General features: G+C 41.1%; 1 protein-coding gene across 1 annotated transcript in view; it reads left to right on the top strand.

Annotated features, from left to right (window-relative positions):
* Positions 1 to 23244: 23244 nt before the first annotated feature.
* LANCL2 (LanC like glutathione S-transferase 2) overlaps positions 23245 to 23640 on the top strand; it is a 48791-nt gene continuing 48395 nt past the window's right edge. Inside the window, exon 1 of the mRNA XM_072760087.1 lies at positions 23245 to 23558. Within this exon, the coding sequence (XP_072616188.1) occupies positions 23355 to 23558 (204 nt within the window). The 5' untranslated portion in view covers positions 23245 to 23354. The remainder of the gene's footprint in view (positions 23559 to 23640) is intronic.

Raw genomic sequence — 23640 nt, 5'->3', positions numbered from 1 at the left:
TTTGGAAGATTATGTATTGTGTGTGTGTGTGCGTGTATTTAAGCAAATTATTTTCTATTAGTCAACTGAGAATGACAGGAAGGCTTTCACTCTAATAGAAAAATTTTAAAGGGCTTGGACTTAAGTACCAAAGCCCATGTGCTTAATTTTTTCTTTTTCAAAAAATTTGTCCTAACTTACATTTTTTGTTTTTCTTTAGTTTCAGGTGTTTATTTAAATTCCAGTTAGTTAACATACAGTGTAATATTAGCTTCAGGTATAGAATTTAGTGATTGGAATCACTTATATATAGCAACCAGTGCTCATCACAACCAGTGCACTCCTTAATCCCCATCACCTATTTAACCCATCACCCCCACCCACTGCCCCTCCAGCATCACTCAGTGTGTTCTGTATTTTAAAAAAGTCTGTTTTTCTGTTTGCCTTTCTCTTTTTTTTTCCTTCTTTGTTCATCTGTTTCATTTCTTAAATTCCACATATGGGTGAGATTATATGGTATTTGTCTTTCTCTGACTGACTCTAGCTCCATCCACATCATTGGAAATGGCAAGATTCATTCTTTTTGATGGCTGAATAATATTCCACTGTGTGTGTGTGTGTCTGTGTCTGTGCGTGGGTCTTTATCCATTCATCAGTCGATGGATATTTGAGTTCTTTCTATAATTTAGCTATTGTTAAGAATGCTGCTATAGGGATCCCTGGGTGGCGCAGCGGTTTGGCACCTGCCTTTGGCCCAGGGTGTGATCCTGAAGACCCGGGATCGAATCCCACGTCAGGCTCCCGGTGCATGGAGCCTGCTTCTCCCTCTGCCTGTGTCTCTGCCTCTCTCTCTCTGTGTGTGTGACTATCATAAATAAATAAAAATTTATTTAAAAAAAAGAATGCTGCTGTAAACATCAGAGTACACGTAGGTACCTTTGAATGATTTTTTTTTTTTTTTTTTGTATCCTTTGGGTAAATACCTAGTAGTGCAATTACTGGATTATAGGGTAGTTCTCTTTTTCACTTTTTGAGGAATGTCTATACTGTTTTCCAGGGTAGCTGCACCAGTTTGCAGTCCCATCAACAGAGTAAGAGGGTTCCCCTTTCTCTGCATCCTCAAAGCTCATGTGTTTTAGAAATGTTCTGCTGAAAGGTCCTCCCTTGCAACTTGATATTGCTATAATTTAATTAAACAGACTTAGAAAACATGCTGATGTGGTTATCACACAATAGGAATATAGTAGTGTGTGAGAAAATAGATCCTAGGGTGACACCAACTCCTGGAGTAGATAATTTAATCTGGGTTCCCCCACATACAGGGTCTTTTAGGTGCAGTTAGTTTATTTAGAAAGACGATCTCAGGAAGCAGATGTGTGACAGTGGGCAGACAGGGAAGGGAGAAATGTCAATAAAGGGTATATTTTTGAGCCGCAGTTGCTATAAGCAAGTGGGGCTCAATTCATCCAGGAGGCCTTTGAGGAACTAAGTAGAACATGTTTCAAAAATGCCTCAGGAAGACTGAGGCATGTGTCCATGCGTTTCCATGTTCCATGAGGTAAGGGTTGCCTCCAGGGACTTTAACACTTTGCTCTGGAGCATGGGCCAAGGGTCCTCTTTGGCCTTCATAGAAAGCCCTGAGGCAGAAAGCCTGGGAGACACTGAAGATGGAAATCTGATGAGCCCAAGACATAAGCGAATTCTAGAGATAAGGATGGAGTTTCTCTAAAGTGGAAGTTTACACTATAGAGGTTTCTCGAGGGAAGCCAATTTCTTAGGACAGGGAGCTAGGCTGGGAACTAAGAGAAGTTTTTTTTTAAGAGAATCTCTTAAGGTAAGTTTATCTTATACTTTATTTTCTCAAGAACAATGAGACTAATTGTATTTCCCAGCAGTGCTCAACATTTAAATATTCTCTTGCTAGCATCAAACATTTACATAACAGTTTATCTGACTTCATTTACTTTTCATATTTTGTCACATTTTCATTAGTTGTATGTATTTATTTGTATGTGTGTACAGGTGTATATTTTATATTATACAAATATAGTAATAATTTATATGATAAAAACACTTTATTTGTGGTTTATATATAATTTTTATAATTTATGTAATAAAATATATTTATATAATATAAAACTTCTAAATGATTTGAAAGTAAGCTCTAGACACTGTCACTTCACCCAGCATGCTTCTCTTGAGAATGACATTCTCCTACATGACCTATAACCATTCTCATAGCTACAAAGATAATTCAAGAATAGCTTCTAAGAGAGAAACCATATTCAAATTACCCAATTGTCTAAAAAGTGTCATTTAAAGCTTTTTTCCATATCCAATTAAGTCACACTGAACCTGGCTAAATGTTAGTTTCTTTTAGTGTAGAACTTTCCCCATGTGTTTTCTGGTTTATTTGTTTGTTTGTTTTTAATGATAATTGACTGTTTCCAAAGAATTCAGGTTAGCCGTCAAATAATTAACTTCTAAATGAATTTCTGCATTTGTCTGATGGTTTCCCCAAAGTTTTAAGCCAAATATTTTTGATGAAAGTACAACCTAGGAGATATAGTCTATTTCTTATTGCATCACATAAGGAATTCCTCAGCATCAGATTTTCCCACCACTGGTGTGTTAAATTTAATCATTTGGATAAGGAATCAACCATTCTTCAATTCCGAAACTACATTTTCTTGATATAATTAGTAATAATTATGTAATCTGTAAATAATCTGTGGGGTGATGTATTTTGTGTATAATATCTTGTCCTCACAATATTTTGTCTCACGGTTTTATCATCTCTCTAATAATTATTGTTTAAATTAATTACCACCTTGAGACTGTATAAATTCTTTCATTCTTGGGGCACCTGGATATCTCAGTTGGTTAAACATCTGCCTTCAGCTCAGTTCATGATCTCAGGATTTGGGACCAAGCCCAGTGTTCAGGCTCTCTCTCTCTCAAATAAATAAATAAATACATAAATACACAAATAAACCTTTAAAAAAATAAAATAAATTCTCTTATTCCTTTGCTGGCAATTGTTAATTAGAGCTTTCCCTCTTCCACTTTTTTTCCTTCTTTTTTTTGTTTGAATATTGTATGGATTCGTGTAATACTTTCCTCTGTTTATAACTCATTATTTTCATTATCCTTTTTGACAAACTGACCAATTTTTGGACAGTAGGAGCCTCTTCCAGACCATTTTTAAAAATTATTATAAATGTCATTGAGGAATACAATAAAAACAGAAAAGTAAATTCTGTGTCCTTTTGGCCTGATACACCCATCTTTAAATACTTCCTTGATTTCTGATAGAATAAGATGATATCCAGGCTTATTTCAGACCCCCCAGACCTACTGTCACAAATTTGTTCAAGGAGTCTTGGTTCCCTTTTTGGTTTTTGTTTGTTTGTTTGTTTGTTTTATTTTTTAAAGATTTTATTTATTCATGAGAGACACACAGAGAGAGAGAGAGAGAGGCAGAGACACAGGCAGAGGGAGAAGCAGGCTCCATGCAGGGAGCCCGATGTGGGATTTGATCCCTGGTCTCCAGGATCATACCCTGGGCCAAAGGCAGGCACCAAATCGCTGAACCACCCAGGAATCCCTGGCTCCCTTTTTGGAGCAATGGGATTTAGAAACCATGATTAGGGTCTTACATGTGTTTATTGCTTCTAAGCTATTTCCAATGTACAGACCTAAAAACGGGAATGTATAGTATTTTGAAATGGTGATAGGGCTATAGAAAAAAAAAAATAGGAATGAGAGGGCAAGGTTAACAATCTTAAAAGGAAAAAAAAGGAATTAGGGAATTAGAACAAAGGGAAGAGTAGAGCATGTAGGTGAACACAGTCTTCCACGCCCACCCTCCTGATGAGGCTAGACAGAGCCACAGGTAGCGCTGGCTTTGGGAGGCATCCAGCACATTGGCAGGAAATGGTGGAAGAAGCATGTTACATGCAGAGGCCATGACAGCTGAGAGGACAATTCAGGAGCAAACTCAGAACTAACCTTCTTTCTCAAGTGTATTGGAGGGAGGTGGGGACCAGTGCAGAAGGACTGGAGTGAGAAAATGAGTGAAAATATCAGTGAGGGTGACAAAACATGACAGACACCTAACTCTGGGAAATGAACAAGGGTTAGTGGAAAGGGAGGTGGGCAGGGTTTGGGGTGACTGGGTGATGGGCACTGAGGGGGGCACTTGGCGGGATGAGCACTGAGTGTTATGCTCTATGTTGGCAAATTGAACTCCACTAAAAAAATAAAAATAAAATAAAATAAAAAAGGACTGGAGTGAATGGGGGATGAAGGAGAGGGAAGCAGGCTTTCAGATTACATAACCATGGCTATTTTAAAGGCGGATGATCATTTTGCATCACAGATACTTTCATTTTTTCAATTAGAATGTAGGCCAGTTGTTCACCAAATATTTTATAACAAGGCAGCTTTAGCTAACTACTCATTTCCACTGTTGAAAACGTTTTAATCTTTGATCATTTCTTGAGGAAAATTTTTCAGGAATAAAGTAATTTTAAGGGCTTTTTTATGTATCTTGAGGCTTTGACTCTGTGAACAGGGGAAATTGGTTATGTACTAGGTCACTTTGTTTTACATTTTCTTAAATAACCTACCATTCAGTTTTACTGAGAAATTCCAAATCTAAAGCAACAGCCTTCTGAGAGATCATATAATTTTTTTCTGATGGAAAAACAGATTTTTTTTTTTACATTTAATTCACACTATAATGATTTTATACAGTTGTTTTCTTGCCCATTTGAGGGCTGATTTCACTAAGTTTGAGGTTTTCTTCCTTTTAAATGTATATAATTTTCCTCTAAAAATGCTTTAGATGCATTTCACAAGTCTTTATATGTAATTTTTCATTACCATTCAGGTCATACTATTTCCTAATTTTCATTATGATTCTAGATAGATGAAATTTTGGAGTTTTCTTTTTGTTATTAATTTATTAATTATTTATTGACTGCACTGTGGTCAGTTAATGAAATCTGTTTTTTTCCAATTATTTGAAATCTCTTTAGCCTTGGTCTTGGAGACACACACGCACACACACACACACGTACTTCACACTAAGTGCAATGATGCTAGTTCCAGCACTCAGCTAGGAGAGAGAAGAGGTAGGGACTTGGACGTGGGGCCTTCCCTCTCCCTGGGCTGGGCAGTGACTTGAGAGGGAGGAAGATGGGGGATGTGTGTGAGGGAAGGCCCTGACTTAGCAGTTTCTGCTCCCAGCACCTGGCTTCCTCCCTGCCTTTCCCTCAATCCACAGGCTGGGAGGAACAGGCCTGCCTCCCCCACCTCCCTCTCCCTCGGGGATCCTCCCTCCTCCAGTTTTATATGAAGAAATAGAGGAGGGCGTCAAAGCGCCCCTCATGAGTGCCTTCTTGCAGTGACCTGCCTTAGGGGTATTGGGGCCTCTCCTTCACAGCTACTGAGCCCAGAGGCCATGCTGGCCTACCCGGAGTTTTAGGATGGTATTAAAAATAATGAATCTAAAAAAAAAAAATATATGAGTGCTAGTTCTCTCCTAGTGCATTGCTGGGTGCAATGATGCCTGTTCTTATAATGGACACTAGTCTGACAATGCTTAACTTTCCTATCATCTCAAAGAAATTTTTAAGGAGTGTGAACATAAATTTATATAGGATTTTTAGTATTTTTCAAGCAAGTGGGTTCATGGAATATCTAACTTATGATTTTACTGAAAGTAGATGCCATTGAAGTTGTGTTTTGCAGTGACCTGAAGGCTCTTGATCACATATAAATGAGCAGATAAGCCATGAAATGCAGGGTTCACCTGGGGACAGTGGAAAACTTGTCCCAGAAAGTAGTTTAAAGGAGTGGAAGGGATTCTAAAATGAAGCCACTTTATGGAGAATTTGTTGTAATGTTTACATTGATTTTTCTTTTAATGGTTTACTTGAGCATTTCCTTATATCCACTCTAACCATTTTTTCAGGGTACAAATGTTACTTAATATTCTATGATGTAGAGAGCATTGGGTGTTTTTCTCTCCTTTTCTCTGTGTTTGAGCAAAATCCAAGTCATTTCTTGAAGGAAATATTTTGGGAAAATAATTTAAGAGTTAAATTTTTTTTTAATCATTTGATCCACTGATTGTACATCCAGGAATAGTTGTAGTGGAATAATTTGATATACAGAGAGAATAATCTTAAAAACAAGAATATTCTCCAAATATTAGTAATAACATGGAAATACTGAATATAAATTAGTCTAAAAATAGGAGCCTACTTAAAAAGTTAAGATGTTGGGGATCCCTGGGTGGCTCAGCGGTTTGGTGCCTACCTTTCTCTCCCTATGTCTATCATAAATAAATAAATAAAATCTTAAAAAATAAAAAAATTTTAAAAAAATAAAAAGTTAAGATGTTTTCATCAGATGGAATATTACACAACCACTAAGATCACATTTTGGCAGATTATAGCATAGCTTGAGAAAATGCTAATGATGAAATGTATGTTAAAAATCAGGATATATATATCTATACGTAGATGTATATTTTAAATATATAATAGTAGCTAAATGATGGTGAAGGCATTTATTATTTATTTAAACTTATTAAGTAAGTAAATAATTTTTTTAAGATTTTATTTATTTATTCATGAGAGACACAGAGAGAGAAGCAGAGACACAGGCAGGGAGCCTGCAGGGAGCCCGATGCAAGACCCTGGGATCATGACCTGAGCCAAAGGCAGACACTCAATTGAGCCACCCAGGTGCCCTTAAATAAAATGTTTAAAAAAAAAAAATCAGCAGGCTTGGCTCTGGAAGAGCCAAGATGACAGGAACTTGAGTTGCCATGCTTAGAGAGACAGCATAAAAAACTATTCACTGAGATATAGCACAGAAGTAGCAGTTTGAAAAGTTTCCAGAGTATACTTGAAGATTTATTTACTAATATCAGAAGAGGTACTAGAGATGCAAGGACCTTTAAGATTTCAAGAACAAAAGATCTACGGGCACCATTACCCTCCCTGAATCCCCAAACTAGATAGCAGAATACCTGCGGGAGCCAGTGCAAACACTTTCCACCTAACTTGTTAACACCATATGACCCAGTACTACTTTGTCCTGTGGATCCACCCTATCCAACCAGTTTCACCCAGCAGGAGTACCTTTCAAGTAGCTCCTTCCTTGTCTCATTCTGCAAGTAGTTGTAGCAGGACCAGCACCACTCCAAAGTGACTTCTGCCCTGGAGAAAGGGGAAGATAACTACACACACTAATTTCACTGTAGCCCCAACAGGCAAACCTTATAACTGGCAGTACAGAGAGTGTCCTACTGATCACTATGTCTGCAGCCCCAGAGACTATGTAGGGGCAGGCATCTGACCTGTCAGCCTTGCCCACCAACAAAAGCCTCTCCAGAGATAGCACAGGGAGAGAAGCCTGAAGTTCGGGATCATTGCAGTCTGAGCAGATGGATTGGAGGTAATTTTCTGGTTTGTCTTCAGATCCTACCCACCAACTAAGGCTTCTCAAGGGACAAAACAGGGAGGGTGCCCTGTAGTTCTGAGCACTGGGTAACCTCAGCAAAGGGTCTGAGGACAGGAATCTGGTATGACTGCTAACACTGCTTAACTGCAAGCCCATGATGGCTATAGACTGGTCCTTCCACAGCACAGGGACCAAACCTTGCCCACCACAGGCAAAATGGGCTATGGCAGCTGATTGAACAAAAAACAAATGAAGCCCAGCCACAACATTAGGGTGCATACAATCCACATAGGAGGCATCCCTGAAATATCTAGTTCTGGGTGAACAGGGGACATTGTGCTATAAGGCACAACAGGACTCTTCATAAAGCCACTACCTTAAAGATCAGGAAACATAACTGGCTTTCCTAATACATAACAACAAATACAAAGAGTTAGACAAAAGAAGGAGAAAGAGGAATAGTCAGAAATGAAAGAAAAGGACAAATGAACTAAATAAAATGGAGATAAGCAATATGCTTTATAGAGAATTCAAAGTAATTGTCATAAAGATACTTACTGGACTTGAGGGGAAAAATGGTGCATCCCAGTGAGACCTACAAAAGAGAGAAAATATAATAGGGCACCTGGGGGGCTCAGTTGGTTGAGCGTCCAACTCTTGAGTTTTGGCTCAGGTCATGATCTCAGGGTCATGAGATAGAACCCCCTCACCAGACTGCACACTCAACAGGGAGTCTGCTTGAGGTTCTCTCCCTTTTCCTCTAACCCTCTCGTCTGTATGTGTTCTCTCTCTCTCCTTATAATAAATAAATAAATCTGTAAAAACAAATTAAAAAGAACTGATCAGAGATGAAGAACTCAATAATTGGAATTAATGATACACTAGCTGAACAGCAAAAAGAAAAAAGAATAATAAAAAAAATGAGGATAGATACAGGAAACTCAACAACATCATCAAGCATAATAACATTCACATTATATGACTCTCAGAAGGAGAAGAGAGAGTAAGGGAACAGAAAATTTATTTGAAGAAATAATAGCTAGAAACTTCCCTAATCTGGGTCAGAAAACAGATATCTAGATCCAAGAGCCACAGAGTGCCTCCAACAAAATCAACCCAAGAAGGTATACACACACACACACACACACACACACACACAAATTAAAATAAAAAGTAGGGGCACATTGGGGCTCAGTAGTTGAGCATTTGCCTTTGGCTCAAGTCATGATCCCGGGATCCTGAGATCAAGTCCCACATCTGGCTCCTTGTGGGGAACCTTCCTTTCCCTCTGCCTAGGTCTCTGCCTCTCTCTGTGTGTCTCTTATGAATAAATAAATAAATAAATAAATAAATAAATAAATAAATAAAATATTTTAAAAATAAAATAAAATGACAAATGTAGTAATTGAAAGTGAAATTTAAAAGTAACAAGAGAAAAGAAAATAGTTCCATGCAAGGGAAATTGATTTTTCAGCAGAAATTTTGTAGGCCAGAAAAGAGTAGCATGATATATTCAAAGTGCTGAAGGATAAAAACCTTCAACCAAGAGTACTCCATCCAGCAAAGCTATCATTCAGAATAGAAAGACAGAACAATTTCCCAGACAAACAAAAGTTAAAGGAGTTCATCACTACTAAACCAGCCTTACAAGAAACACTAAAGAAAATTCATTGAATAGAAAGGAAGGGCCATAATCAGGAGTAAGAAAGTTAGGAAGGGAAAAAATTTCATAGTTAAATACAAATATAATAAAAGTAGAGGGTTATTCATATAAAACTAGTATAGAGATTAAAGCACAAAAACAGTAAAATCAATTAAATCTATATATCAGCCAAGGGATTTGCAAAATAAAAGGAAACAAAACAATGACATTATATACATAAAAAAAAATAAGGAGGTAAAAATTTAGTGCTTGTGTGTATTTTATCCACTATATTGCCTTTTTCAAAAAAATGAGTTCTTTATATATTCTAGATACACACCCTCTATCAGTTTAATGTACTATAGCCTATGTACTATAGCCTATGGCTTAACTTTACACTCTTATACACTCTTATAAGTTCTCAACACAAGAAGAAAAATGTGTAACATGTATGGTGACAGATGGTAAGCAGATTTATTGTAATGATCATTTCACTACATAAATACTGAATCATGTTGTACACACGAAACTAATATAATGTACACTAATTGCACCTCAATAAAAAAATATAAACAATATCATCAAAAAAGTCAATGCCTGGGAATAAATCTAATGAAACAAACATAAGATCTCTATACAGAGTCACAGAGTAGTATTAACAGAAAATTTAAAAGATCTAAATAAAGCACATATATGTATGTGATGGACTTGAGACTCAGAATTATTAAAATGACAATCTACCCAAACTAGTCTATGCAATAGCAAAAATACCAATCAAAATCCTAGAAGTTTATTTGTTTTAATTGACAAGGAGAGTTTGAAATGTGTTGGGAATTTCATATGACCTAGACATTTGCAATACCAAGACAATCTTGAAGAACGAAGAACTTTTCTACCTGACTCTAAGACAAAGTGAGAATAATTAAAACAGAATTGGGGAAAAGATAGGCAATTAAACCAAAGAGAAGAATAGAGACCAAGAACAAACTTACACATGCATGCATACTTGACTTCTGACAAAATTGGCAGTATAGAACAGTGAGTAAAGGCAAAAATGTGGGTCAGTTTCATATCCAAACGGGAAAAAATCAAAAATAGTTCCTAATGATAGTACAGACATTAATAATTTCAGGTAGGTTACAGACATAAATGTGAAAGGTGTAAGAATAAAGCACCCAGGTGATATAACATGAAAATAGCCTCATGGCTTTGAGGTGGCAAAAACTTCCTAAACAGAGCCTGAACAGCAATATAATAGGACCACCTTAACATCCGGATTGCTTTAATGTCTGAAAGTGATCAAAGAGTTTGAAAAAATACGCTGCATAGTAATAGATTCATAATATCAATCTCGACCATTTATTGAGCATTTACTGTATACTAAGCACCCTATCAGGTTTCAAATGCCTTATCTCATTTGACCCTTACTATTGCTATAATTATTTTCCAGATGAGAAAACTTAGGCACAGAGAGTTTAAATACCTTGCCCAAGATTATTTTTACTGCTAGTAAGGAACAGAGATGCTGTTCAAACCAGGCAGTCTAGCTCCAGAGTCCACACTCAGTGATTCCACCTGAGCCCTATTTAAGGTATTGGATTATTTTAATGTTTCAAGAGTCTCTTTAAATTCTAGTTAGTTAATATAGAGTACAATATTCATTTTGGGAATAGAATTTAGTGATTCATCATTTGCATGTAACACCTAGAGCTCATCACAACCAGTGCCCTTCTTGACACTTGTCACCCATGTAGCCCATCCCCTGCCCACCTCCCTTCCATCAGCCCTCAGTTTGTTCTATATAGTTAATAGTCTATTTTATGGTTTGCCTCCCTCTCTTTTTTTAAAAAATCTTCTTTCCCTCTATTCATCTGTTTTGTTTCTTAAATTCTGTATGAGCGAAATCATACAGTATTTGTCTTCCTCTGACTTATTTCTCTTTGCATAATACCTTCTAGCTCCATCCATGTTGCTGCAGATGGCAAGATTTCATTCTTTTTGATGCTGATAATATTCTATTGGGGATATATATACATATATATAAACCACACCTTCTTTATCCATTCATCAGTTGATAGACATTTAGGCTCTTTCCATAGTTTGGCTATTGTTGATAATGCTGCTATAAATATCAGGGTTTATGTGCCCCTTCGAATCAGAAGTTTTGTATCCTTTGGATAAATACCTGGTAGTGTAATTGCTGTGTCATAGGGTAGTTCTATTTTTAGTTTTTTGAGGAACCTCAATACTGTTTTCTAGAGTGGCTGCGCTAGTTTGTTTTCCCACCAACACTGGAAGAGGGTTCCCCTTTATCAGCATCTTCACCAACCCCTATTGCATTTTATGTATTGTATGAATTTCACTGACACACTGATGCTGAACCTGAGGAGGACATGTAGGATACATGTCCATCTGGAGACATCTCAGTGTTACTTATTAAGAGGATCTCAGAAATCAAGTCAAAATCATACTAGTAGGCTCAATCTTCCTGTCTTCCTAATCATGTTTCCACAAAGGTAATTGTGAGTTGTTACGTTTGGTAGTGGTAGCAATAAACTTTACATTAATGAGATCCATGATAGCCAATCTATAATTCTTTTACCTTTTAATCATGTTGGGTTATATTGGGCTATCTCTCTGTCTTTGTTAACCAGGTACTGGGAGGAGGATGAATTCCACATTTGGAATTCAACAGATGGAAACAATCTTAGTTAATCCTCAATTCCTTTTAAGAACTGAATCTCCAGTGGTGATATGAATTCTGGGTATGTAGAGTTTACTAAAAATAATAACAAAAGAGCATAGAGAGACTTTCTGCTCAAGCGCATAGAATGCCCATGATATTCCTATGGCCAGGGAAATAATACAAGACTAGAACAAGTTACCATCATGTGAGTCAGCCCTACCCTTGCCAATTCTTTCTCTGACAGATGGAGAGATGGAAGATTCAAAACTGTGTCTATAGTAGGATTAACATTCTAAAATCTAGTCACTTGTAGGAGTATAATATTAACCATCATTTGAAAAGATTTGGTTTATGGTTCCTCAACTGACCTTACCCAGAAGGAGCTTATTCATTTGAAACATCCACATACTTTCCTTTCATTTCTTCCCTCCATCCTCCTTTTTTTCTTCAGTTTTTATTTAAATCCAGTTAACAAACAGTGTAATATCAGTTTCAGGTATAGAAATCAGTGATTCATCACCTACACGCAACACCCCCAATGTTCATCATTTCCCACCATCCTTCTTTTGTTTTTTCCCTTCTCTCCTCTCCCTCCCTCATCCCCTTCTTCCTTCCTTCCTACCTTCCTTTCTTCCTTTTATTATCTTAGTTGTGTAGCCTTATATATAAATTGTCAGTCAAGAGACTATTCTAGAAAGGAATATAAAGAAAAGTAAAAAAAAAAAAAAAAAGAAAGAAAAAAGAAAAGTAAATGCAATGTTTAAAGTCTCATTATATTCTAAGTCTTCTCAATCAAAATAAGAATCTTTAAAATATCCAGGTCAGCAAAGAAACTCTCGTTATGTCATTTTTTTGGTGATAATGCTTTCTTTTCTAAGCCAAGCACTACCCAGCAAGAGAATTCCTAAATGTAAATTGGCAATAAAGAATGTTCTCTTCTAGGCAAGTCTTCAAAAATGCCCTGTTGTCAAGGTGCCACTCTCTGTGCTTACACAGATCCACACTAACTCCTGGAGCTGAGTACTGGGAACAATGGAGAAGGAATGGGCTGAAGGGTCACACAAGGTGAAAAGATTCAGAGAGACCAAAGAACCTCAGCACAAAGCAGGTATGAGTAACAGAAGAAAGGATCCAATGAGTCTGATACCATATGTAACCCATGCTTTCCGCAGCAGCACAGGACCTAGACAGCCAAACAAGGGCATGTCTGGTAATTTCAGTATTAACAACAAAGATATTATTTAGTTCCAAGACTTCAACTCAAAACTTCACTGAGATCCCCAAGAGTTCCATATCCTCCTTTTCTCTGGCAGGGCCCTGGGGACTTCTGGATATAGCCACAGCACAATGTGCCAAACACATTCTAAGTGGTGCTCCAGGGGATGTTCAAGTATAAAACAGTGTGAGTGGCCTCACCCAAAGTTGGACAATGCCATGGTATTGCTACATGATCACTTTGGTGGCCACCTGGGTAGTCATTAACATTTTATTGTTATTTATTACTTATTAAACAAACAGGAACAACTGAATGTCTAATAACAGTGGATTGGTAAAATAAATTCAGGTAGGCATTACAGTGGCATCTTATGCAACCAGTAAAATCATGCTATAGAATGTTTAACAGTTCTGGCCGCTATAATGGAATGATTTTGCTAAACTACAACTCTTTAACTGTTATAAAATCTGAGCACAAAATCTAAAATTGTCTTTTTAAATGTGTATAGGCATTGGAGTAGGACCCAAAGCACGCAGAAGCTGTAGCGTAATTTTTCTTTGGAAATTGGGAAGCCCAATAGGTAAGAGATTTGCAGTTATGCAGCTTCTGGCCTGAAGGATCTTGGATGACAGGTAGACAGAAGGGATAAACCTCAAAATCTGATTGTAAACTCAGCCCAAAGTCTTGGCTGATTTGCTAAACTACATATGCCTAGGGAGACTCCAGGGAGCCCAGCAAAAAATTAACAGCTGAAAATGAAAATGATAGAGATTTCAGCTGCTGCTCACTGCAGAGGAAACAGAATTTGAATTTTTTTTAATTTTATTAATTTCTTTTAAAGACATATTTTTGAAGACCAACATTTCATTGTGATGTTTGTAACATATGTAGACGATGTAAACATGCTAACAACACATATTATAGAGGGGATGTAACTGAACTACATACCATGTGTTTGTTGTTTTTATTTCATTGTGAAAAAAACACTTAACAAACTCTACCTTATGGACAAATTTTTAAGTGTACAATGTATTACTTTTGGCTACAGGTACAAAGTTGTGCAGGAGATCTCTAGAGCTTATTCGTTTTGTTTGACTAAAACATGATGCCTGTTCATTATTAACTCTCCATTTCCCTCTTCCCTCAGTCCCTGGCAACCACCATTCCACTTTTTGATTTTATGAATTTGACTATTTTATTCAAGTTCTTAGTCCATTTTTAAAATAGAGTTATTGGGATCCCTGGGTGGCTCAGCGGTTTTGCGCCTGCCTTCAGCCCGGGGTATGATCCTGGAGTCCCCAGGATCGAGTCCCACATCAGGGTCCCTGTGTGAAGCCTGCTTCTCCCTCTGCCTGTGTCTCTGCCTCTGTGTGTGTGTGTGTGTCTCTCATTAATAAATAAATAAAATCTTTAAAAAAATAAAATAGTTATTAATTTTTTACTGTTGAGTTGTGGGAGTTTCTTGTATATTTTAGAAATTAATCCCTTATCAGATTTATGGTTTTCTAATATTTTTCTCCCATTCCATAGTTTGCCTTTTTATGTGGTGATTGTTTCTTTTGCTGTACAGAAGCTTTTAAGTTTGATACAGCCTTAGTTGCTTATTTTTGATATTGTTGCCTGTTTTGGGTGTCACATTGGTGAAATCCTTGCCAAGATCAATGTCATAAAGCTCTTTACCTGTTCTCTTTGAGGAGTTTTACAGTTTGGGTCTTATGTTTGAGTCATCAATCATTTTGAGTTGATTTTCGCATACGGTACAAGGTTAGGATCTAGCTTTTGCATATGGCTATCATGTTTCCACACCATTTCTGGAAGAGAAATTGTATATTCTTGACACCCTTGTTGAAGATCAGTTGACTGCATGTATTGTCTGTGACAGAGCCCCATGACATTCCTCCTTCTCCGCTAACCTTATTTCTGAGGTTGGGGAGGGTATACCTTTAGGGTGTGTTTTACAGGGTCACAATTTACATAAACAATTTGAATCACCCACATCAGTGTATCAGCATCATTCTTGTGGTCTCATCACTCTCTAGGCCACTCTCTTAGAATCTGGGTCAGGCATGGGGACCCTAGGAAAACACCACAGCTACTACTCCTGGAGTTCACGGGGCATCTGGTCTTTACCCTGCAGGGGCAAGGGCTCTGAAGAAAAGAAATGAGAGTGGCCCCTTGTATGTTTTGTCAGGGCTTGGGTCTCCCCACCCAGATGGCACTGCCAGCCTTCACCAATCCTAGGATGGAAGAGGAACTTAGAAAATTCCGAGGAAGGGCCTAGGAAGGTATTATGTTATCTGTCACCCTGCCATGTGGGCCACATCATAGCACTTTGAATGATGCCGCGCAATGCCTACTCTCACAGCCTTCTCTTTGGGCAATGATCAATAACAAATCTGTGTCCCAACATGGAGCCCAGGTGTCTTGAGTCTCCCTACCCCACACAGTGCAAGTTAGAACAGTCCTTTTTCACCTATAATTTTGGAGAGTGGGATCATAGCACTCTGCTACTAGGAATTGGCTATCAGTCCCTCCATTGTTTTTGGTGTGTAACAGCTTTATTGAGATGTAATGCATATGCCATATCGTTCACTCATTGAAAGTGTATGACTCAGTGGTTTTTAGTACATCACAAAGTGTTGCAACTATCACTACAACCAATTTGAAAACATTTTCACTGTCACAAAAAGACACCTTGTACCTCCTAACCATCACTTCCTAATCTCCACTTGCCTAAGTCCCACACAACCACTAACCCATTTTCTGTCTTTATAGATTAGTCTATCCTGAGTAGTTCATATAAATGGAATCCAATGTGTAGGGTAGGAGGCAGAGCTTTCCATGTCATTATCTGCTTAGGAAGTCAAGGGGTTAACTAGTTAGTCAACTTTTTCTTCATAAATGAAACGGTGGGGAGGGCTGTCTCAAATGAAGTTCAGCTTGCTTCAGGAGAGGCCTGTTTCTTGCATGGAGAAGAGCTAAGGAAAAAAATTTCTATATAGAGGCAGAGCAACCATCTGAGTAGAGAAGTTATTTCATAGTACTCATTAACAAAAAAATACTGTATTTTTTCCCAGAAAGACCTTACATCTGTGATTGCTCTGTGTACCACGTAGGGTAGATCCCCCCATCTCATGAATAAGGTCACATGAACAGTAGTTATTCATATTTCACTGGCTCATTAACTGCAAACTGACCCCTCCCAAATATATGGGAGTCGTCATAGTATGTCTCCCATGTTCATGAATAAATCAGCTCCCAAGAGTGCTGCCTCTACCTTGTAGGGCATCACACTGTGTCTGCCACCTGACTGGCTATATGTCTGGTCTGCAGCAAGAAGGAGAAAATGCAGTTGGAAATGCACAGGATTGCTAAAGCCCATTTTCCCTTCGATGTGACTTTCTCTTTTTCTACCACCCATCGCGGGTTGAGCTGAGGACAAGCCCCAATCCCACATTGTTCTCAGAATCACACCCTGCCTGCAAACAACTGAAGCTTTGTTCCTGGGCCAGATGGTTATATCTGGCTCTCAGAGGGTAAAGAGAAGATAAACTCTTGCAAACAGCATCGTGTTGGGGCTGCCTGCAAGTCCCCAGACCTTCTCAGAGATATCTGAACCCCAGCAGTGAGATCCCCGCTGTATCTTTACATTCTTATCTGAGTAAATCCTTATGTCTCTTATATTTGGGGGCACTCAAGATGAGCTTGCCCAGAAAGCATGGCCTGTGTAGGCCTTGCCTGGAAAGCATTCTCAGTATGGCCTTTCTCCTAAGGCCAGGTTCCAGAAGGACAGCAGAGGAAAGGTGCCCCCATAGACATATGCTCGGCAAGACACTAGGATAGAGGTGATAGTGTCACCACAAACCTTTAGTCTAAGTCTCCCATATGAAATCTAGTTACCAGCATTTCATAAGCACAGTGCTCTAAGTTCAGCTCCTCATTCCACCTTAGGTCCTGACCTCATGTTCCACAGAAGCCCACATGAGATGCAGTGCCCAGACTGAGTCCTGTAGAACGTGTGCACTTGCTCCTTACCAATGCCTCCTGCTCCCTCATAACCTTTCCTGGGATCTAAGCAACTTCCGGTTCCTTTTTGGCTTCCTATCCATCCTTCAGTCTGAAACAAGTTAAATCCTCACTAATTCTTATAGAAACTAGATTTCCTATAGAAATCAAATGAAGGGATGACCAAGCCCTCCTCTGTTAAGAACCTCTTCAGCAGACCCCACTAGACCAGGCACAGCATCGCAGAGAACCCATGGTGACAGCCACCAAGGGACAAATGCAGAAACAGGTGCTCTCCAGTGTGCCATCAACTCTTCCTGGGAATGCTTACAGGACCCAAACTTGGTTAAAATTCAAAATGCTTTTGAGTTCTACTAGTATAGTGTAAGCACCAGCATTCAACTTACATTCTGAATTTCAGCACAAGCTTTAAATCTATTGAAACTTCCATGACGAGGCACAAAATTTGGGTCAGTATCCTCTAACTCTCTTTTGACATGTGTGAAAAGACACTTAGCCTTTCTTTGATCATCACCTTTCAGTCATAAATTGAGTCCCATAAAGCAAATAATTATATAAATGATATCAAAATAAGTGAGCTGCCATTGGAAGACACTGTAAAAATGACACCAGACAACAGCAGGTGAGGAAAGTGCTCTTTGCCAGGTACACTTTGCAGTATCCGCTGTATCTCTGAAATGAAGTGTGCCTAATGGAACAGCTTGCTGAAGACAGCAATTCTTTTTTTTTTTTTCAAGTGTATTATTAGTTCCAGGGGTAGAATTTGATGATTCCTCAGTTGCATATAACACACAATGCTCTTTACATCAAGCACCCTCCTTACTGCTCATCATCCAATTACCCCATCCTCCCACCCTTCACCCCTCCAGGGAACCTCAGTTTGTTTCCTAGAGTTGAGAGTCTCTTATGGTTTGCCTCTCTTCCTCCCTCTTTTTCTTTTCTTTTGTCTTTTTTAAGATTTTATTTATTTATTCTTCAGAGACACAGAGAGAGGCAGAGACACAGGCAGAGGGAGAAGCAGGCTCCCTGTGGGGACCCCGATGTGAGACTAGATCTCAGGACACCAGGATCACACCCTGAGCCAAAGGCAGATGCTAAACCACTGACCAACCCAGGCATCCCTCTTATTTTTCCTTTCCTTCCCCTATGTTCATTCGTTTTGTCTCAAATTCCACCTATAAGTGAAATCACATGGTATTTGTCTTTCTCTGACTGATATATTTTGCTAAGCATAATACCCTCTACTTCCATCCATGTTATTGCAAACAGCAAGATTTCATTCTTTTTGATGGCTGAGTAATATTCTATTGTATATGTACATATAACCACACCTTTGCCCATTCATCTGTCAATGGACATCTCAGCTCTTTCCAAATTTGGCTATTGTGGACGTTGCTGCTATAAACATTGGTGTGCATGTGATCCTTCAAATCACTACTTTTGTATCCTTTGAATCAATACCCAGTAGTGCTACTGCTGTGTCATAGGATAGCTCTACTTTTCAAGGAACCTCCATACTGTTTTCCAGAGTGGCTGGACCAATTTGCATTCTCACCAAAAGTGGAAGAGGCTTTCCCTTTCTCCACATCCTCGTCAACATCTGTTGTTTCCTGTGTTGTTAATTTTAGCCATTCTGACAGGTGTGAGGTGGTATTTCATTGTGGTTTTGATTTGTATTTCTCTGATGCCAAGTGAAGTGGAGGATTTTTTCATATATCTGTTGGCCATTTGTACATCTTCTTTGGAGAAATGTCTGTTCATGCTTTCTTCCCATTTCTTAATTGGATTTTTTGGTTTTGGGGTATTGAATTTAATAAGTTCTTTATAGATTTTGAACACTAGCCCTTTATCTGACATGTCATTTGCAAATATCTTCTCCCATTCCATAGGTTTGAAGGCAGTAATTCTTAAACTTTTGGTCTCAGAATCCCTTTACATTTAAAATATATTGAGAATCCTAAAGAATTTTTGTATGGACAATATCTATTAATATGTACCAATTTGGAAGTACTATGAAAATTTTAAATTATTTTTAAATTTGGCAACATAACAAATTACATGCTATAGGTTAATGCAAACAACATATTTTATGAAAGATAGCTATTTTTAAACCAAAAAAATATGCACAAGTGGCATTGTTTTACATTTTTTACAAATTTTTTCTATACCTGGCAAAGATAGCTAAATCTTCATATTTGCTTCTCTATCAAATCTGCTTGCTATGACATCTTATGTCATGTTGCCTCTAGAAAACCCACTGTACACTCATAGAGAATGGTAGTGAAAAAAAGCAAAGAATGAATGGGAGCTCTTCTCACATCTTGTCTCCACTGTCTGTCTACCTAACCCTACTTGTGTTCAGTGTCCTGTGTGCACACCTTGCAAGCAGTGAATCTGACTTCCAGAGTACCAGCTGAGTGGATGTCACGAGTCACCAGTGCTGCTAAAAGAGCTGCAATTGCTTATCTAATTCACAAAGATTTTATGTTAAAGATCATTGCAGCAAATCTACAGTAAACCGTCACCCCCAGAAAGACAGCCCCAATGTGTGCTACCATTATTGACGGTCCAAAAATTTCCCATTCAGTGATGGATTTCAAATAAAATACAATGAGGGAACAGGAGACAATATGAGACTTCTGGTAATTAAGAAAAAAGAAATTTAATTAGGCAGTTCTGATACTGTAAACCAATTTTTCACGATATTACCTAATGGATTTTGTGGGGTTTTTTTGTTATTTAAGTATAGTTGACATGCAATGTTAGTTTCAGGTGCACAGAACAGTGATTTGACAATTGTATACATTATGTAACGCTTACCCTGATAAGTACAGCTACCATCTGTCACCATACAGTTATTACAATATTATGGACTATATTCTTTACGCTAACCTGATGACTACCACTTCTAACGCACTCCCCTGGGTTCTAGATGGGGTAGAGTGAAAACCGCAGCTTTCACATTCACAGCATTTACCCTGTTTGTTTACATCATAGTACAAATGTGTTTAAATTGAAAGAAAAGGAAATGGACAAAACCTTGTGGCCTGTGAGTTGGTTTGGTTCTGTGAGGATCTATTTCCTTATATTTCAAATAATGACATCAGAATATAGTTGTATGTTGAAGTTAACATATTAAATTGCTCTCAAAATTAAAAATCAGGAAAAGCTGCCCCAAAAGGCCTCTGATGATACTTCGAGCACCAGTTACTGGCTTAAGGGATCAAATTTGTCTTAAACTAGAGCTGTAGCGCATATAAGGCTTGCAGCTGGAAGGTGCCATCTTACGTATCAGCAGAGAATGAGGGTAAAGCAAATCTCTCCTCTGTACCCCTGGCTAGCCTGTTTCTTCCCCAACGAGCCAACGACCTGGATGCTGATGGATGGACAAACTGTAGGGCAACCTCAAAAGGGAACTGCAGTGTAAGAAGAAGGAACTTTACTGGGGCTTCCCCTTGTACTTCCCAAAGGAAAAGTCTTCCACGGAGGCTTGGGCAGTGCTGGCAAACACAGATAGGACTGGAGGACTCAGTCGGTAGCTTAGGAACGCAGACAAATCTAAAAGCATGTCCTGGGCAGCCAGGGTGGTTCAGCGGTTTAGTGCTGCCTTCAGCCCAGGGCATGATCCTGGAGACCTGGGATCGAGTCCCACGTGGGGCTCCCTGCATGGAGCCTGCTTCTCCCTCTGCCTGCGTCTCTGCCTCTCTCTCTCTCTGTGTCTCTCATGAATAAATAAAAGTCTTTAAAAAAATAAATAAAAGCTTGTCCTATGACACACAAGTGAAGAATAAATAAAAAAGCTATTTAATTAATCAAAAGGCAAGCAAACAAAACCTCGGGACTTCACATGTACCCAATAGATCTCCTTCACCTGGCCCTCTGCCGACATCCACGCTGCCCTGGAAGTTTCTGTCCTGCAGCCCTGCCCCAGGAAAACCTGTCTCCTGCAGGAGGAAGACTCACTCCCTGAGCCCTCTCATGGAGTTCCCGGCCTTGAGCGCTGTCCAAGGTTCAGCCGGTGAACACGGACATTCCCCTCTCTGCTAGGTTCTTTTGCTAGGAATTGCCAGTTGTCCTCACCACTCCTAGCTGTTCGTTTTTGACATTAATCCTTGCACTGTCCCCGCTCACTTACCTAGATGAGTAGGGAAGGACACCCTACCTAAGAATCCGGTTTGGCCTTAAGCTAGTAAAAAGTCATCATTTCAAGGCACTGCTCCAAGTCCGTGCTACCAAAGCGTGGCCACCAGAGGAAGACAGTCCCGCAGCTTGGAAGGGCAGCAAAATGGGTCCTCACACCTCCTGTTATTTTTTAAAAGCCTCCAGGAAAAACAGGAGCGTGAAGGAAGGACTGTCACAAATCTGCAAAATAGCGCAAGTGAAATCTCCACTAACAGCAGACCTGCAGCTCAGACAATATTTAAGAAGACACGCCAGTTCCTTAAACTGCCTTTGAATTTTTTGGTCCTTGAATATATATCGGTCATCCTTGGGGTGAGTTTGTGGACTTGCCAACGGTTGTCTGCAGGCAAGCACCGAATCCTAAGAAGAGTCAAGAAAAACTCTTTTCACCTGACAGCAAATAGGTGAGAGAGAGCAAAGGTCACCAGCCTTACCACGGCAAAGCCAGCAGTGGCCGTTTCTGCCACACCTGCCTGTGGCCTTCTGGTCTAAAGGACACAGGCCTCAGGGAACATGCGCCATGGATGATCTTCTCTACTGAAGTCCCTGAGGTGGGAGGGTTATGGTCCCTAAGGCAGGAGGGCGTCAGTAGTTAGAGGACTACATTCACTTCAGGTGAAAGCATGAAAATCGGGAGCAGCAAGATTTCCCTTACTCGGGGATGGGACCCCAGGACAGGGAGATGGAGCACATAGTGGACAGGGATGCAGCCGTACACGCACACTTTTTTTTTCTAGATTTATTTATTCATGATAGATAGAGAGAGAGAGAGAGAGGAGAGAGGCGGAGACACAGGCAGAGGGAGAAGCAGGCTCCACGTCGGGAGCCGGCCGCGGGCGGGACTCGACCCGAGGACCCCGGGGTCACGCCCTGGGCCAACTGGGCCAAAGGCAGGCGCTAAACCGCTGAGCCCCCCAGGGATCGCCCAGGGATCCCCCAGGCACACTTTTATTAGACGGCTGTTTCCTTGAACTCTAGGATCCTTCTGCTTAAAAAAACCCCATTGGAATGATTTCCTCCTACACGGTACTCGCCCCTGGTCCTCCCTCCCATCTGCAGGGGGTGTTGCACCTGCAGGGCCCTGTGCAGCTGGGGTGGGGGGGGGGAGCCAGCGTCCTTTCCTGTTGGACACAGTGTTTTCCTCCATCGCATCGCATCCCTCTTCATCACACTAACGTACATACTGCTTGGTTCCGTTAAAAAAAATAAAAATCTTTATCCTCCTATACCGTAACCCTGACCTTTCTCCCGCACTGACTTGCAACCCGAAGGGCATAAACTATCTTCTATCTGTTATTGCATCGGAAATCTAAATGGGGAGGGGTGGTGGGGGGGGGGGGAGGGGGAGGATATTCCCCTCCAGGAGAATGAAACCATTGCATGGGCTCGGCCCAGTTACGTAAACCGCCAGGCCTGTTTGCTCGAGTCCTTTTACGAGGCAGGTGACGCTCCCCCCCCCCCCCCCCCCATCCACGTTGCGGGAGTCTTTGAGGTCGATGATGCTTCCACGTTCGCCTCCCGCTACCAAGGATCCGTCTATTGAAACAAAGAGGCTGAAACGAGACGTGGCGGTGGGGGGGGGGGGGGAGCGGCCTGTGGCTCCTCCTCCGACCCCCCCACCCGGGACGGACGGGACGCAGCGTTTCCCCCCTGCCCCCGGGAGGCACTATGCTTGCAGCGCCGTGGGCGGCTTTGACAGTCTTTCCTTTAGGATGATTTTTTTCTCCTAGACTCCCCCCCCCCCCATCCATCCATCCTAGGGCTGCTGCTGCTGCTGCTCGCGCGGCCGGCGCCCGGGCCCGAGGACGCGGCGGATCGCTCGGCGGCTGCAAGCGCAGGGCGGGCTCGGAGCCCCGGGAGCCCCCGGAGCGGCAGCGGGCGGGCCCTGCGGGCGGGGCAGCCGCGGGGGCGGGGCGGGGGCGGGGGGCGCCGCCAGATGTGCCGGGCCCCCGCCGCGACGCCGGCCCCCCGCAGACGCGCCCCCGCAGCTGGCGGCCTCCGAGGCGGGAGCGCCCGCCCCGCCGAGCGCGGGCTCCCCGGCGGCCGGCGCGGGGCTCGGGCCGGAGCGCGGCGGCGGGAGGTTTGTCCCCGCGCGCCCGCCGTACCGCGCGGCCCCGGGGCCGGGGAAGCGGCGCGCGGCTGAGATGGGCGAGACCATGTCCAGGAGACTCAAGTTCCATCTGGGCGGCGAGGCGGAGATGGAGGAGCGGGCGTTCGGCAACCCGTTCCCGGACTACGAGGCCGCCGCCTCCGCGGGGCCCGCCACCGGAGGGGCCGAGGACGCGGGCTGCGCTCGCCCCCCGCCCGCGGCCGACGAGCTCGGCCTCCCTTTTCACGACGACGGAAAGGTGAGTCGGCGGGTGGCGGGGCCTCGGGCCGCGGGGGGGGCTGCCGATGGTCGCGTCCGCCGGCCCCGCCCCCGAGGCGCGT

Source organism: Vulpes vulpes, chromosome 5 (assembly GCF_048418805.1).
Source record: "Vulpes vulpes isolate BD-2025 chromosome 5, VulVul3, whole genome shotgun sequence".
NCBI classification, from domain to species: domain Eukaryota; kingdom Metazoa; phylum Chordata; class Mammalia; order Carnivora; family Canidae; genus Vulpes; species Vulpes vulpes.
Note: the sequence above shows the minus strand (reverse complement) of the source record. Positions and strands in the feature narration are given on the sequence as shown.